This window comes from Aotus nancymaae, unplaced genomic scaffold (genome assembly GCF_030222135.1).
Source record: "Aotus nancymaae isolate 86718 unplaced genomic scaffold, 86718_ANA_hifiasm-v0.15.2.pri h1tg000029l, whole genome shotgun sequence".
Classification (NCBI taxonomy): domain Eukaryota; kingdom Metazoa; phylum Chordata; class Mammalia; order Primates; family Aotidae; genus Aotus; species Aotus nancymaae.
In genome coordinates this window covers 78401235-78418062 of record NW_026988442.1, presented here as the reverse complement: position 1 = coordinate 78418062, position 16828 = coordinate 78401235, and the positions used below count along the sequence as shown (strand labels likewise).

Sequence of the window (16828 nt, the reverse complement as noted above, 5' to 3'; positions counted from 1 at the left end):
ATAAATTAATCCTGACCACAATTATTATTGGAAGATCTAGATATTCAGAACTTGTCTCTAAGTTATAAGTTAGCTCAAGTATAAATGGAAGGCCATCAGTTAACATTAGCAGCAATGACAAATAGCCGACTCCATGATAATTGTAGCAGCCACAAATCAAAGGCATATAAATTCAGAGAATGAGCTTATACTGATTTATGGGAGCATTTGTTTAACTTCGGGCAATCTGGTTGTGCTTGTGTACATGACATGCTATTCCCATGATCCTCTGTATATCATAGATTCTATTCTAACTTATGAATAAGCATTTAGAAATTTAATCATAACCAGAAAGGATTTCCTACACTGTTCATTGTCATTCACATACTCTTTTCTAAAAACAATTTGGCTGCAGTTGTTGTTATGATATTGTAATAACCATCATAAAGCCTGTCACTTTAAGTCAGTGAAGTTGGGATCTGTTTGTAAAAATATAATCAAAAGTAATTTCATGATTCAATAAATAGTATATAAATCTGCTATTATTGGGGTTCATTCTTTCAATACCACCCATTTCCATCTTCTCACTGGAATTATTCTGACTATCCAAGTGTCATTACTGCCTTCTATTGTTATGTAAATAGAGCATTTTTATTAGCTCCTCTGACACTATATATGGGGCTTTGCTTCCTCAGCAGTAATAATTTCATTTCTGAAGGAAAATGAAAGTAACTGTACACAAATTCTAAGATCTCACTTTATGTTAACTTCATGCCTGAAATGGAATTTTAATTTAATCACATCTGAGAAGACCTAGGTTTTCATTAGCTACCTCAAGAAACTATGAAAAATAGCCCTTTCCATGCAAGGCTGTTTTGGTTCAAAGAGCCCATGAAATCATATTCATCTATAATAATGCATGTAAGATACACTTACTAAACAAATTAAACTCTAAATTTCTTTCATCAGATGGTATTCATTATTTTTTGTGAATTTTTCTTTTGGAAGATGGGAAAAATAAAATATTCTATAGAAATAGTTGAAATTAAACATTATATCAGTTACACAGTTTTAAAAATATACTTTCCAAGAGATCTATGGAAGATATAATTAAAAGGATACAACCATACATATATTATTGTTGATTTTATTAATACATTGGTTCATAACAGAAAACTATCAGAGCCAGGTTATAGTTCTCAGAAACAAATCTAGCAAATATTGCATCAATTACATAAAATTAGCTGGTGTGTCCATTAATGTCAAACAGACTTCACTGAATTTTTATTATATCCTACCAGCAGTTTTTCGATGTATAGAAATAGAATATTTTCTATTACTATCATCAGAGGTCTGTCCTCCAGTAGAAATATGAATATAAGAACATAACAAATTAAAATATATAGCACTTTACCCAAGACCTACAACTCCTGAAACAAGAGAAATTTCAAAGTTATTAGAATTTTTACATTGGTACAACAAGAAGAGGCAGCCCAGCCTGGTAAGGAACCCTGTGGTGATGGATTTGGATGAGGTCTAGCAAGACAACAAGAGCGTTAGTAAATATTTACCTGCCATCTCTGTGTACAGAGAGAACACTCTCCCCCATGCTGCAAGGAGATAAAAAGAAATAAAGGGGCCAGGTGCAGTGGCTCATGTATTCCATGTATTCCTGCACCTGTAATCCCAGCACTTTGGGAGGCTGAGGCAGGCAGATCACCTGAGGTCAGGAGTTCTAGACCAGCCTGGCCAACATGGTGAAACCCCATCTCTACCAAAAATACAAAAAAATTAGACAGGCATGGTGGCAGGCACCTGTAATCCTAGCTATATGGGAGGCCAAGGCAGGAGAATCGCTTGAACCCGGGAGGAGGAGGTTGTGGTGAGCCAAGATTGTGCCATTGCACTCCAGCCTGGGCAACAAGAGTGTAACTCTGTCTCAAAAAAAAAAAAAAAAAAAAAAAAAAAAAACGGGGGGGGGAAGGGTAAGGGGAGAAAGAAAAGCCTTTAGGGGCTTGCTGAGGGTTGGTGAGATGAACAAAGATAGGCAGAGAGGACTTTAGGAGCTTATTGACGGTTGGTGAGACAAATGTACTTAATGAAACAATTTCGGTACAATGTGAGGCATCATGTAATTAAGCACCAGCGTATTTATTTAAAAAAGAGCTACAGGAGCTTCAAAAAAGAAATTCAAGTTCTATAGTAGCACCTATAAAAAACATAACGACATGTCCCCAAAAAGCTAAATAATGATATTACAACCATCTTTGCCACACTCTCAATTCCTAAGAGTCCCCAAGGAATGAATAACTTGGGAATATGACTTCTGTGATATTAACCTACCATTTCCAATATGCATGCAGAAATATTCTCAGACACTTTCCTTACCTAGTGTCAGAACCCTCCATGTAGAATAAAAACTAAATATTGGAAAACTGTACAATGGCATTATTAAAATACTCCCCTTTAATATGAAAAGAAGCAGGACTTTTAAGCAGCAATGTTTTACTTTTTAACTAGAGAAAAACAAATACATCTTGAAGCAAGAAAGGATCAAAGGATTTGGGTTCTAGCTTCCACATTACAACTTTGCCATTCCAAGACAATAGTGTCTTAGAATCTCACAATTTTTAGCTAGACAAGGACTTAGTATATACCCTGTAGTCTAATTGAAATATTTCAGATCAGCAAAGCTACAGAGGATGCTACCTGAGCAAACAAATAAGAACATGAGTTGAACTCACCTCCAGAGACTCCTGTGTTGCTCCTCAAGCTGAGTCAGCAGATGCTCAATGTATTTATTGGAATCCATGTATTCCTGCACGAGCAGACAAAGACAGATGAAACCTCACGACATCAGTCCCCACCATCCTAAGACTCTGTCCTTATCTCTACAAGGAGTATTTTTGACAAGATAATCCCTAGTTCCCTTCTGGTTTTAGGATTCTCTGCTTCTATGACTTACAATCATATGTAAATAATATTTTTCTCATATTCTATGATAATTTTGCAAACAAATCACAGAAGAGAACTGGAGTTATACTGATTCAGCATTATAATCCTCCTATTCACAGAAAAAAAGGCCTAAATTTCATAGTCATCTAAACTGGGGTCTGTGTTCTACCGCATATAAATGTTGCTGCCAATCATAGAAAAATAAAATAGACAAAACAGTTCTTGATTTTACTGGTCTTATGACAGTCACATTCCAGCAAAAACTCATGTCTTAAAACTATATATAATGTTTTATGTAAATATAACATATCCTCATATTCACTGGGCACTTGTATACACTAATGGACATGTCCACTTTTCTTCAACTCCATATATACACAAAACAGCATAGTTGTGTTTTTTTATTCTTAAACATAAATCTTTGGCTTCTAAAAAGACATGAAAGGTATGGTGTATTCTGCTCTATATAAATGTATATGTAAATTTATTTCTCTAAATCAAACTATTTTCATGAACATATCTGAAAAAATAAAGAATTCATGTGTCACATGAAAGTAAGCAAAAAAATCCATGGGTTATTACAATGGATTTAATTTATGATTTCTGCATAGGAGGCTCATATGCAGTGGTGTTTCAATTGCTAACCTGGAGCAAACACAACATATACAAACTCTTTTATATTGTTTTGCTCTGAATCTGTTTTTTTTTTCCCCCCTTTCTGTTTAGAGATCTAGCCTGCAGGCCTCTGCTTCTACATTATCGCTGCCTTTGATGAAATAGTATGCAATAATTTCAATGTTAAGGCACCTATGAAAGCTACTGTTCCATTTCTATAGATTTGAAATAAACTGGGATCTTTGATTGGCAGTGATATTTTTCTTTCAGAAATTTGGATTTCTTATTAAATACTATACATAATGTATTGTTCTTATAGGAATGTTCACTAGAAGGTGAAGGGCTGGGAGAAAGATAGGAGTTAATCCCATATAATGGAAAGGGCCCAGTCCTGAGTTTCTTTTGATCCTCAATCTAGCCATGTGGCCTTGAAAAGCCTTTTTATTTTTCCAAAATGTTCGTTAGACTAGAGGGTATACTAAGTCCTTGTCTAGCTAACAACTGTTTTGATTCTAAGATACTGTAAATCTGTTACAGATAATGAGCTAAGACGTTTTATGCTTATTGAATAAACATTTATTTTCAGGTGACTACTGAAGTGAGTTATTTAAATAAGACAACTGGGAATGTTAAAAACAAAACAGAAATCTCTGCTACTGCAGGAGTTGCAATATATGTGGTTATGCTTTTAAGTGTCCTGATTAAGGCTAAACCATAATCTAGAACACTTGACACTATCAAATACGTGAATCCTCAAACATGTTCAGCCAAAAAAAATTAAATACATTTTTCCCAAGTAGAAATAAATGTACAGATGTTAAAGTTATTCATTTTATCTTCATTTAACAACTATTTTTAAACATCTGTTATATGCCAAGAACTGTTCTAAGTGCTGCAGATATGGTAATAACCAAGAGAGGGAAAGCCACTGCCCTCAAGGAGCTTACAGTCTATCAAAGGGGACATACTAAATAAATGAACAGATTGGTTTCATATGGGTTACATGCTATGAAGGAAATAAACAGGTGATAGGAAAGACTTTGGGAGGAGCAGCTATGTCACGTGAAGTCTCCAGAAGAGGACTCTAAGCAAGTGATATTTGTGCTAAGACTTGGAAGACGAGAAGGAAACCATATAGAGAAAAGGAAGCAAGACACTGCAGGCAGAGAAAACACCATATGCAAAGGCCCCGAAATGTGCTGTTGGGGGAACAGAAGGAAGCCAGTGGGTGCTAGGAACAGGGACTCAGGGATACTGGGTCTAAAATGAAGCTGGAGAGGTAGGCGGGACCAAATCATGTGCAAGCCTTAGAAAGCAGTTTGGATAAAAACCAATGGATTTGCCATTGTGTTCATTCTGATTATCTCAAGTCAGAGATTGAAGCTGAAAGGTGTAGTGATGACAAATATGACTTTAGTATCAAAGAGACTTAGGTTCAAATCCTGGTTTTTATACTTACTAGGTATGTTTCCCTGGTCATATTACTGAATCTCTCTAAGCCTTAGTTTCTTCATCTTTGTCAGAGGGATAAATAATGCTTCATTTATGGAGGCATTGTGTTAAACAAGAAATTTAAGTACATACATACCATCATGGCTGCCAGATAGTAAGCATGGCCTTTTTCAGAGCATTATATGCCTCTTTTCAAAAGGAAGATCACTTTACAAGGTGAAGACATTATTCATTTTCTTTTCTCTTGCCAAATTTCAAGATTTTTAAGTGTATAGCTCTTAGGTTATACATACTAAATATTAGAATAGGCAGTTAGGCAGAGATTGATAATACTGATCTCTAATCACTGAATGTAGTTGTCACTGACTTGTGATTTAAAAGCTATTTCAAGTAAAAATACTAGCCGCTTCCATGTAAACTAGCTTTACCCTATTTTCCATATAAATAACTATGACAACAAATCTTAAACCACTTAACAATGGGAACCTAAGATTATGGATTCTTCATCCCTCTTTTCTACTTAATTTTTTCTCTATGGCATTCTTACTTCCAACATTCAATATATTTTAATTATTTATTTAGATATTACCTCAATATAAGGCTAACACGAATGTATTGAAAAAAAAAAAGACATGACTCTTACATGTATTTTTTGTTAAGTGAAATTGTTTTAGCTCAACCTGAAAGAACTTAGGAGGTTCCTTCATACCTGTATAGTTTCTAGACCCTGAACTGGAAAAGTTAGTTACCTCATGTGAAAACACTATCACAGGATTACGCCCAGGGGGATTTTTGTGGATCCCTTTGGAGATTAACTCCAAGAAAACAATGGAGGGTGGTAGCACAGGGGCTGGCAGTGGTTAAGAGGAACTATGGTCACCGTAAGTAAAACGCAATAGGCACAGTGGCTAGAACAGCTTTGGGAGCAAGGACATACAGGAGGTTACTGTACAGAGACTCCAGTACCCCAGCAAGGCAGAAAGAAAAAGTCCAGATAGATTTCTTCAGAGTAAACTGAAAAAATGCAACATGGAACCCATGAACAAGTGCTGTAGGACAAGAGAGAGAACATGATCCTTAATCATAAAAAAGGGTGTGAGTCTGACAATTATTTACATAAGAAAGATATGAAAGCACAAAGACATTATTAAACTATAGTTACTAAGTTGATGAACATCCTATTCTACTGGTTTTCTTACAATTACAAAACCCACCTTAGATACAATAAATAGTAGAACTGACAATGAAAATACACATATAGTCCTGAGGAAGATAAACTTAATCTGCAACTAAATTAAGAAATAAAGAATAAGAATGAGAATGAATGGAGACATGATGGATAAAAAGGCCAGAAAGTATCGGTTTGCCAAACAATGATAGCATTTGAATACTCCATAAGATTTGGAATGCAGGCAACAAACAAACGGATGAAGATAAATTTCAGCACAGAAAAGAAAAAGGACGTTGACTTTGCACAAGAAAAGGACTCATCACTTTACAGGTAGAGTTAATGGAAGACAATACACATGTCTACTGGCACAGGAATAAAATAGTGAATAAAAATAATTTGAATAAAATTGAATAAAAATAGTGAAAAACAAAACAGGGGACCTGTTTGAATGCTTATAACCCAAAAGGAGCAAAATCACATTAGCTCCATAGCTTCCAGCTATCCCAAATGCCCATTGAAATTAGTTTATACACAATCCATAAATATTATTCCCAATTAAGTAGCTCCTATGTAACAAAGCAACAGAAAGACATTTTCAGGCATTCATGAATTCATAAAATACAGGACCTACATCTTTTAATTAAAAACTTAAAGTGACATATGTGTATAAATGAAAGGTGTCCATGTGCCAGGTAAGTATATGTACATATGCATGTCTATGTACATATGCACACCTATAATACCTGAGCAATGAATAAAAAATGTAGAATTCACAATATAAAAAGAGACTTCAAAAGAGGTTAATCCAGCCAAACAGATGCCTAAAAAAGTAAATAGATTATAAAATAAAATGAACAAAAAATCCCAGAAAGAAAAATTATAATATACATTATCTATTTTTGTGATGGGCAGAGGGAGGACAAGAGGGAAAGAAAGGGGGAAATATTAATAGAAGGGTGCATAAATCTCTTTGAATATAGAAGCAGAAATTATTGCTCTATTCTTGACTTGATAATAAAAAAGGCTTAAGTGTAAGTCTGTGTTTTGCCTATGCATGTACAATTGGGGAAAGTAATTTGGTGACAGATACATGTTGTGATTTTAAGACATCCCTGCCCTTTTGATCTAGAAACTCCCTGTCTAGAAATCAGCCTGAGTAAATAATCAGATTAAAACAAATGATATTCATCAAAGTATTATTTGTGACAATATGGGAAAACTGGGTATGTCTTAGTTTCCTAAAATACAGAAATAATTAAAATAATTATTTTATTCAATAACTAAATAATTATTTTATTAAATATGCTCCTTTCATTCAAAGAGATATAATTTTCAAAAACCTTTGTACAGAATATATAATAAACTAGAAAACAGTGTAATGTTAAATGAAAGTAGGATAAAAAACTGCATAATCCCTCTTATCACAATTTAGAAAATGTATATGAAAGATTAAAAGTAATATCCTATAGTAAATGGTAATACTACGGGTTAATTTAATTTTCTTCTGTGTATTTTTTCTTTGTCTATAGTTTTAAAAAACTATATGCTCACTATAAAAATTTAGAGTAATGGCTGTTATATAGAAAAATACAGTCCCAGAAAATAATGTCCATGAAGATTAGGTTATAATGAAATTTTAGAAAGCTTGATCTAAAATGCCACAGTGAAACCATTTCCTTTATATTATTCTAAGGCTAAGCTTGTGTTTGAAACAATGAACCCCCTTTCCACTTGCCCTCGTTAGTGTTCTGATAAAAGCGCTTCACCAAAGTTAGGATTAAGGGGGCTGAAGGTTGGGGGGCACCAAGTTACACCAAGTCATATTTTATGTTTTAAAAATTTTACAAAGGTACAGCGTTAAAAAGACATCTGTTCCTTGGCTAAAACTTATGCAAATCAGAATCATTTTAGAGATAGATTTCAGGAAGTTTGCCTTTCACTTCTTTTAATGCACATGTTTCAGGGCAATTAGTATGAAACATTTAAAGTGATTAGAGGTTTATAGATATACTGAACATTGCATGTCTTTGTAGCATAAGCCCATTTAATGTGAATCTCCTATTGTCTGAAATAGGTCAGTTCTGAGGGAGGCCCATTATAAATGAATTCTAATGATGTGAGGATCTTAAGTACCATTCATCTTAAGTGGAGTTTAAAATAAAATTGTATATCAAAGCTTGAAGAGATCCAAAAATCCCTCCAAATAATCTTCATATTATAATCTGCATAACTTATGGCAGAGCTTGTGAAATCCTGCCAGCAATTTTGTGACTAGTAACATAGAATCCCCAATTCACCTTTGGGCAAAGCAGCACCAGCAAGGAGGCCAGCTGTTCAAATCAACAAAACTATCTGCAATTAGGAAATGACTAACTACCACAACAAAGTAATTGTTAAGGGGGCCATCAGTTCTTCTCTTAATAAAAAGGTATATCTGCATGGTGAATGTAAAAACTCAAATAAAATACCCACTTTGGAAATTATGCAGACAGGATAATAAATAGAAAGGTATCTCATAATTAACCGGCATCTGTACCAACATAAATTCTTCCAAGGAGATTTTTTTCAATGTTACACACCACAAGCAAATCCATTTAGGAGTCCCAGCTTGAACAGACCATCCTCCTGCCACCATCTTAGCATGAGCCATCTCGAATTCCTCTTTCCCAGTCCCTCTTCAAACAGGTGCAACCTTGCTTCTAGGGCAGACGTTTTAGTGGAGCTTTCCCATTAGAGCCACCGATGGCCTCTGCGAGGTGGAATCCCAGGATTTTGCTTGGTCCTTATGACCAGTGCCTGCAGCACTTCACATTTTAAAATCATACTCTCCCTCCCTGGTATTCTCTGAAATTATCTCCCATACTGCATTACTCTGAGGTCCAGCATGGCCCGTGCTGCTCAATCATGCTCTTGAGGTCCAATCCTGTGGATCTGGCTATTTCCCAACCAGGTCCCGTTTAGATGTGCCTCATATGCTTCAAAGTATGTCATCCTTCATTTTTGTATCCTCCAACACCTACCATAGCACTTGGAATATCACAAGCATTCAAAGGTGTGTTGAGTAAATGAAAGAGCAAATTAACTGTCTGGCTGTAACCAGGCTCATGAGAGAATCTGAGATTAGGCTACAAGTGGTCTTGGTCTTCCAAAACTTTTACTTGAAAAGGTTTTGATTATCAGAGATGTTAGGCAGTCACGACAAGAGAGCAGAAACAGTGTTTTCACTTCGTTTTCCTTCTCTCATACACCACTCAATGTAATGCTTCTGACACCAGATGAATGTGGATTTTTCCCTATACATCAACCAAACAATTCTCCAGCAGACACCAACTAGGTGTCCTATACAATTCAATTCAATTCTGACAACATCTACCTAGAGATAGCATCAGATCCCTCAAGGTCAGTCCCACAAGACTGCCCCTGGCTTCAGACACCAATCACAAGTACCATAGTTGGCTGCCACCTGTAATTCTGAATGACCAGCTATAAATCAGGGCTCCCACCACTGTCTCCTCAAGCTTGATTAATTTGCTTCAGCAGTTAACAGAACTCAAGAAAGCATACTACTTAGGTTTACCCATTTATTGCAAGTGATACTACAAACGATACAGATAAGCAGCTGGGTGGAAGAGCTGCATAGGAAGCGGTATGGGAGAAAGGGTGCAGAACTTCCATGCTCTCTCCTAGCACACAGCCCTCCAGGAACTTCCATGAGTTCAGCTATCTGGAAGACCCTTGAGCCCAGTCCTCTTGGGTTTTATGGAGGATGCATTATGTAGGAATGACTGATTACAACATTGGCCATTGGTGGTCAACTCACCCAGAGCTTGGTGGGTAGGGCTGAAAGTTCCAATCCTTTAATCACATGGTTGGTTCCCCTGGAAACCAGTCCCCATCCTCAGGCTCTCCAGGAGTCCACAAAGAGACTTCTAATTAGAACAAAAGATGATCCTATCACCCAGAAAATTCTAAGGGATTTAAGAATTCTGTGCCAGATGTTATCACTTAGGAAATAAGAAAGGTTTTAGGACCTCTGTGCCAGAAACCAGGAGTCAAAGACCAAATATTAGAATAAAAGATTCTCCTAGCTTCCTATCTACAAGGGTTTGAGGAGTTCTGTGCCAGGAACTGGGAAGCAGAGACCAAATATATATTTAATCATAGCAGTTTTCTAAATTACTGTCTACTCATAATTTTATTCTATTGGTGCAAGCCAGAAATGACATTCCAAAGACAAACTATTGATAATTTTGCAAAATCAGTGTGTTTTTCTAATCTTGCAACTCTGAAGAGGATTTAGGTACATTGCTCATCTATGGCATGCAAATCATGTGACTGTCAAAGATTTCAACACAGTAAAATTCACAACCAAAATCTGCTTTCAAATGGAGAGATAACTGACAGCATGATGACTAGCAAACCGCAGAGTGAAAACATCTCTTTATAACCTTTGTCATATAAGAAAATTTCATCAGTATTAATTAACAGTGACAGAATATAGACAGATAGCACACGTGGCCATTGAAAAGCCTGGTGACCTGCTATTTGGTATCAAGGCAGTAGACTGATACAGATCAGACTATGAATACAGCTTAGCAGATCTTCGGAGTAAAACATACTTCAATTTGTTGGATACTGCTTAACTGTTCCCTATTATATATCTTTTCCCCCTTAAAAAAATCCCCTCTCTCTCCCCAATTCTAGCTGGACACATTGCTCCCAAGCTAGAAATTATGTTTCCAAGTCTCCTGTGCTGCTTGGGATGAACATGTGCCTGAGTTCAAGCCAAAGAGAGGTAAGCAGAAATGGTTTGTACAATATCCAGACAATCCCCAGCCTGAAGACAAACTGCTGTCCATTGTGCACTCTTCCTCTGGCCAGAAGCGATAACAGCCTTGGGCTCAGAGACAGTACCTACAGGCTCAGGATAGCAAAAGTGATTATACTTAGAGCATCTAACCACTGACCCTAGTCTTTCTACTTTCCTTTGGCTTCTTACATGAAAAAGAAATACATTCCTAGCTTACTTAAAACACTGTAATTGGGGTTTTCTTTGTTACTGTATGCTTAGCCTATGCTACAAGTAATACAATGAACAGTCAATTCTTTTGAAAGTTAACATGGCTAACAATGAAATAGGAAGCACTAGTCATCTCTATATTATTTTATTGATTGATGTTGTTTGTAGATGTTACAGTTTTCCAAAGCACTTTGACATCCATTCTCATTTGGGCCTCACAGCATCTTTGAGTCATGGTCACCATTTCAACTTAGAAAACTAATGCTCAGATTATGGTTAAGTAATTTGCTTAGGGTCAGACAATAACAGACTTTAAAAGTCTCCTTTTGCTCAGTTCAGCACATTTTTTCACTGCCCCAAAGAATGCTCTTCCCACAGCTAACTGCCCTCAGAGTGAATTTTATGTTGGTTAGATGGAAACTAGCTACAGAATGACCCCTCCACCGCAGCCCTCTCCACCAATTTGTAGTGTGTGCTGGGGGGGATCTGGCTGGATGCAAAGCTGTAAAACAAAATCAAGAAATAAACTTCCAGATTCATACTGATTGGGCATCTGTGTACGTTTGGCTTTGGTTCCACTTTGATTTTCCTGCCCTACTGCAACGAAGGTAAGGGCAGAGGTTAAGCTGGATTCTCCCATTGAGTACTCCATTCTATTAATAATAATGAAATAAATCTACTCGTAAGTTAAACAACTTTTAGTTTTACTTGACAAAGATGCTATTACTAATAATTAGATAGTCTTCCTTAGGTAAAAAGAGTTATACTTAATTTTAAGCAAAGTAGTAACTATTGTATTTCTCAGCAGCCTGTACTATTTTCTTAAATATTGATTTTATAGCAGCTTGGGAGATAAACATATATTGGTCAAACGAAGGAATTCATCTAGGTGGAAAAAATAACTTCACTTATTTTGGTTTTCTTTTTTCTGAGGTAGAAATAAAAACTAATTCAATCTGTCCTCAAGTTCTGCTAGTCAGTAACATATCATTTGTTAGCATGGCAGTAGATTATGTAAATTTGTTAAAAGTCACCATAAAAATACAAATCACATAGTTAGCAGAGTCCTCATTTCAATCTCTATTTTTCATTTGGTGGAGAAACACTGGTGGAGCCTTATATGAGTGAAAAGTCTGAGGTCTCCAGCTACTCTACATAAAAGAATTTGGCCATGCAAAGTTCAAAGACGAATTTAAATCCCAGGATTACATCCACACACAGCAGGAGTTGACCAATGATCCATTGCATCTTTCACACATTTCCTTCTACCCAAATACTGGATCACGGAATACTATTTCACTCACTACAGTATATCAGGACCCCCTGAGCCTATAGTTATCAATACCCTTCAAAATCTGGGCAGGTATGTTCTAATTTTCTCTCCCATCGCTCCCCAAAGCTACCCTGGGCATCCAGTGAAGCCAGGCTCTTTGCTATTTCTGAACAGGCCAAGCTATGAATTCTTTGCAATCCCAGCACCTAGCATAAGATCTGCAAATAATAGTTGCCAAGGCATTTCTAGAAAGCAGTGCACTGGAATTGGGTTATGGCATCAAGTAGGGAGGAGAACACATTTGTTTGCTGCTACTTACGGCTCCCATCTGTTCGTCTGAGTCAACCGGTGGGCTAGCTAAAACACAGATTACTGGGAACCGACCCCAGAGTTTGATTAAGTGGGCATGCAGTGGAGCCTGAGGATTTGCATCTCTGAGAAGCTCCCAGGTGATTCTAATGCTGCTGATCTGGGGACCACTCTGCAAATCACTGGCTTATGGTAACCAGGATTAGTTTACTGATTAGCCCTATTACCACCCACTGTCCTCTTAAAGAGATTAATAAGGCCAGTATAAATAATGCCAGATGGAATTATTCTACAAATATTTTCAAGTGCTAATTATGTTCAGGCACTCTTCAAGGTCTGGGGAATACAGCCACGTACAGTGCAGACAAGTCTCTGCCTGCATGAAGGTAACATTTTTGTGGGGGAGACAGATAAAATAAGTGGAGGCAAAAACTTTGTGGAAAACAAAATAGAGAAGAGGAAAGGAAGGGCTGAAGTAGAGGGGTGGCGTTAACAGGCTGGTGGAGGAAGTCCACACTGAAGACATTTGAGCGAACACCTAAAGGAAATGAGGAAAATAACCCAGGTGGCTACTTTGGGAGGCTCACTCTAGGCAGAGAGAAGCAGTGTAAAAGGCTTTGAGGGCAGGAGTGTATGCATGCTTGTTGCAGGAATGGCACAGAGGCCAGTGTCGCTGAAGCACGGAGATGAGGTGAGGGGAGGAGGGTGATCATCACAGCTGCATAAGCCCTTTTAGGGACTTTGCCTTTTGTTCTCAATGACATGGGGCACAATTGCAGTGGGATTGGATTCAAGGAGTTAAAAGGTCTCAAATCTTAAAAGGATCATTCTGGCTGCTGTTGACTGCGGGAGTAGGGGGCAGGGGCAGGAGCAGGGAGACGAGCCAAAGCCAATGGAAAGAGATCATTGTCACTTTGACCAGGGAGGCCACCAGGAGAATCATATTAAGTTGCTGGATTCAAGATCCGTTTTGAAGATAGAGGTAACAGAACTTCCTGATGGACTGAATGTGGGATATAAAATGAAATAAAAATCGAAGATAGTATTTGGTTTTGGGCCTGAGCAGTTGGATAATGTGACACTTATTGACAGAGTGAAAACCAAAGAAGGAGTAAGTTTGTGCAAGGGGTGTTGAATACATTGTTCTCCTTTGGCAGTGAAGTTTGAGATGCCATTACCTATGAGAAAACAGATGGCAATGAGGCTGTCAGTGCTCAAGAATTTTGGATTCCAGTGTGTATGGAGATAAACCCTTTTTCTTTAGTGTGGTCCTTTTTCAGGTAACCTCATTTGATGGAGCCATGACATTGAATGAGATTACCTGAATAAGGAACCACACTGAAGAAAAAAGGACCCAGGACTTGTAAGTTGGGAGGAGGAAAAAGTAAACGAAGGCGAGGTCAGTGAGGGAGGAATAGGGGGTGTTCTAAGAAGGGAGTGTTAAATAGAATCAGTGGTCAAGTAAGACAGGCCCCAAAACTGACTACCAAAATGGCCAATGTAGAGGCCATTAATGACCTCACAAAAACAGTTTCAGTGGCGGATCCTTTCCAAATACCTCACTGGGGGTAGAGGTTGGGGAAAGGTAAAGAATGAAGACAAAATTTTATGCCAAGTGTAGGGAGAACAAGTAGGAACAAAGCTTTTTCAGAAAATATCATAAATATCATGTGGTTCTTACAGATCAGTGTTCAAGAGGCCGTGGGCCTATGGAGGCCATTGGGAAAACAGTGCATTCCAGGTCCTAACCCAGAGAATCAGGTTCAGCACGTCTGGGAATAAGATGCGACCCAGAGATGTAATTTTAACAAGAACTTGTAGGAAGATGTTGCCAGTTCTCCCTGGAACACTTTTGGAGAATGCTCTCCTCAGTGGAATTTTTGGGTGTTTCTGATGACTTAATACAACAAAACAAACCAACTGCCACAACCACCATGCAACTAACACACCAGACCTTTCCCTGAAACACCTCCAATATGTATTCTGCCAAAATGAGGCAGGGCCTTGGAGTCTCTTGACATTCAAATGCGATTGGAAACAAGGTGACAGACACGAAGACTTTTTAGTAACAGAGCTGATGGTGCTCCTCATGTTGGATCTAGGAACTGTTTTAGAGTTCCTAAACTTGGGCTTTCTATCCTAGGAAGATGCCTTTTGCTACACAAGAGGACCAGCAAAATATTTTAAAATTTTATTTTGTTTTTATATTTACCCTGAAGAGACTTCCCTCAAGATAGAGGCTAATTCCTTCAGCATGAGGAGATGATATATTTATGTACTAACACATAAACCTTGCTTGGATTTTGTTTTCTAAGCAAGAAAGCATATGTAGATATGCGGATTTCAATGTGTTGCCTGTTAAACTGCATTTCTCACTTACGGTCACTAAACATAAATCACCCTGGAACAACAAACATTCCTCCTGGAGTGAGGTATTTCAGACTGCCTCTGTTGCCTCTGGGTGGGGACGGGTGGTGCCCATGATCTGATCACATTTATGTCTCTATTTTCATGGTAAAAATGTGAAGATGAAAGTAATGGACCTGATCTGAGTTCTCCTGGCTGTCATGGACTGCAGGCTATTGTTTGTTTTAAGCAGTTGAACACTAATGGATTTGTCTGGGTAAAAGAAACATTAGCTCTATCTTGTTGGACTTTCTACAACAAAAAGGCAGCAGAACAAATGAATCACCATAACTGACCAGCATGTTTTCCTCTTACCCCTAAATCCGGTCTCCATATTAAGAGATGTACTAAGGAGACCTTAGGCATTTATTTCCCCGCCACAGGCCTTAGGAAGTAGAGGATGGAGACCCTGAAGAGACTTTCCTGGACCTAATATTCTGCAGGGTGTTTGCGCCCACATGCCCTCACAAAAAATAAACCTGTATCACCAGTACAGAAGATGAAAGCAAACCAAAAGTCATGAAGAATTCTGGAAGTCAGAAAAAGTTTCAATTTGATTTACAAAAGATGCCAAACTGGAATCCAAAACATATCAAGAAGAAAATTACCATGAAGATGAGGAATGACCTGCAAAAACTGCAAGCTCAGATTGAACATAAGAGTAGGAGGGACCTTTCGGGCAGTCATCTGTGTGATATCTAAGTATGGTACTCCGTGGGCACCCCTCTCCTCCCAGCAAGTAGTAGGAGAGTTTAAACTCAAGATAAAGAACTGTTCTCTACTGAGGATTAGCTTCCTTCTAAGGAGGTAGAGCCATGAGGCTGGGGTGGGGTTTTGGGCTTGGGTTCCATGCAGGTGTGGAAGCCTAAGGAAGAAGCACACCAGGGCCGGCATTCATGGGCACCTCCCTGCAGAGACTGCAGGCCTATTCAATAGAACCTGCTCTCCACTCAGGGCTGCCAACTCGGAGGGCTTCTAATGTTATGTAGAGAACCCTACATCCTTTCCAGCGGTGGGAGACTTAGTGCTGAAAACAATGGAACTTGTCCAACATCCTCACAAAGAGGCCAACTTTATAGAAAGAGATTTAGCTTTCTGAGGACTGGTTAATTGGTATTTCATGTGATGCCCTATGCCAACACCAGGACTGGTATAACGGGTATAGGTGCAAAGCAGGACACATCTGGCTGACACTCCTCGTTTCAGATCTTTACATCTGACCATGAAAAAGCCAACCTGGAAACAAAAGGGTAGCAGGGGAAGAGTGAGGGCCTCTGCCTCCTGGAAACAAAGGAATCCCTTTGGGGGCTATATAATTTCCCTGTGCAGCTCCTCTTTCTAGTTTGCTGTCTTAGCAAGCTGTGTCAAGGAAGAATGTGGAAAAGGGCAACAGTGGGGAAACAGGCACTCCCGATACTACAGAACTCTTTTCTCCTTCAACTTTACCTCCAGAGACTGAGCCTATGCCATAGTTGATTCTCTAATACCAGGATAAACAGTTCAGGAGAATCCTGCCTATTGAGTCAACTGCCGATAATACAGGGAAGATTTTAGCGTGGTTTAGAAAGGACTTATGAAGTAGAAGATACCCACCCCTTCCCCACCCAAAATAAACAACACAGTAGCAAATACTTCTCTATTTCCAATA

The 16828-nt window shown here is 38.1% G+C and overlaps 1 protein-coding gene across 5 annotated transcripts in view; it reads right to left on the bottom strand.

The window, feature by feature from the left end:
* Window positions 1–16828, bottom strand: part of NCKAP5 (NCK associated protein 5) — a 970844-nt gene that overhangs the window by 626905 nt on the left and 327111 nt on the right. For all 5 annotated transcript variants that reach the window (XM_064382824.1, XM_064382825.1, XM_064382828.1 and 2 more), the window contains one exon: window positions 2724–2797. In XM_064382824.1, coding sequence (XP_064238894.1) covers window positions 2724–2797 — 74 coding nt within the window. The remainder of the gene's footprint in view (window positions 1–2723; window positions 2798–16828) is intronic.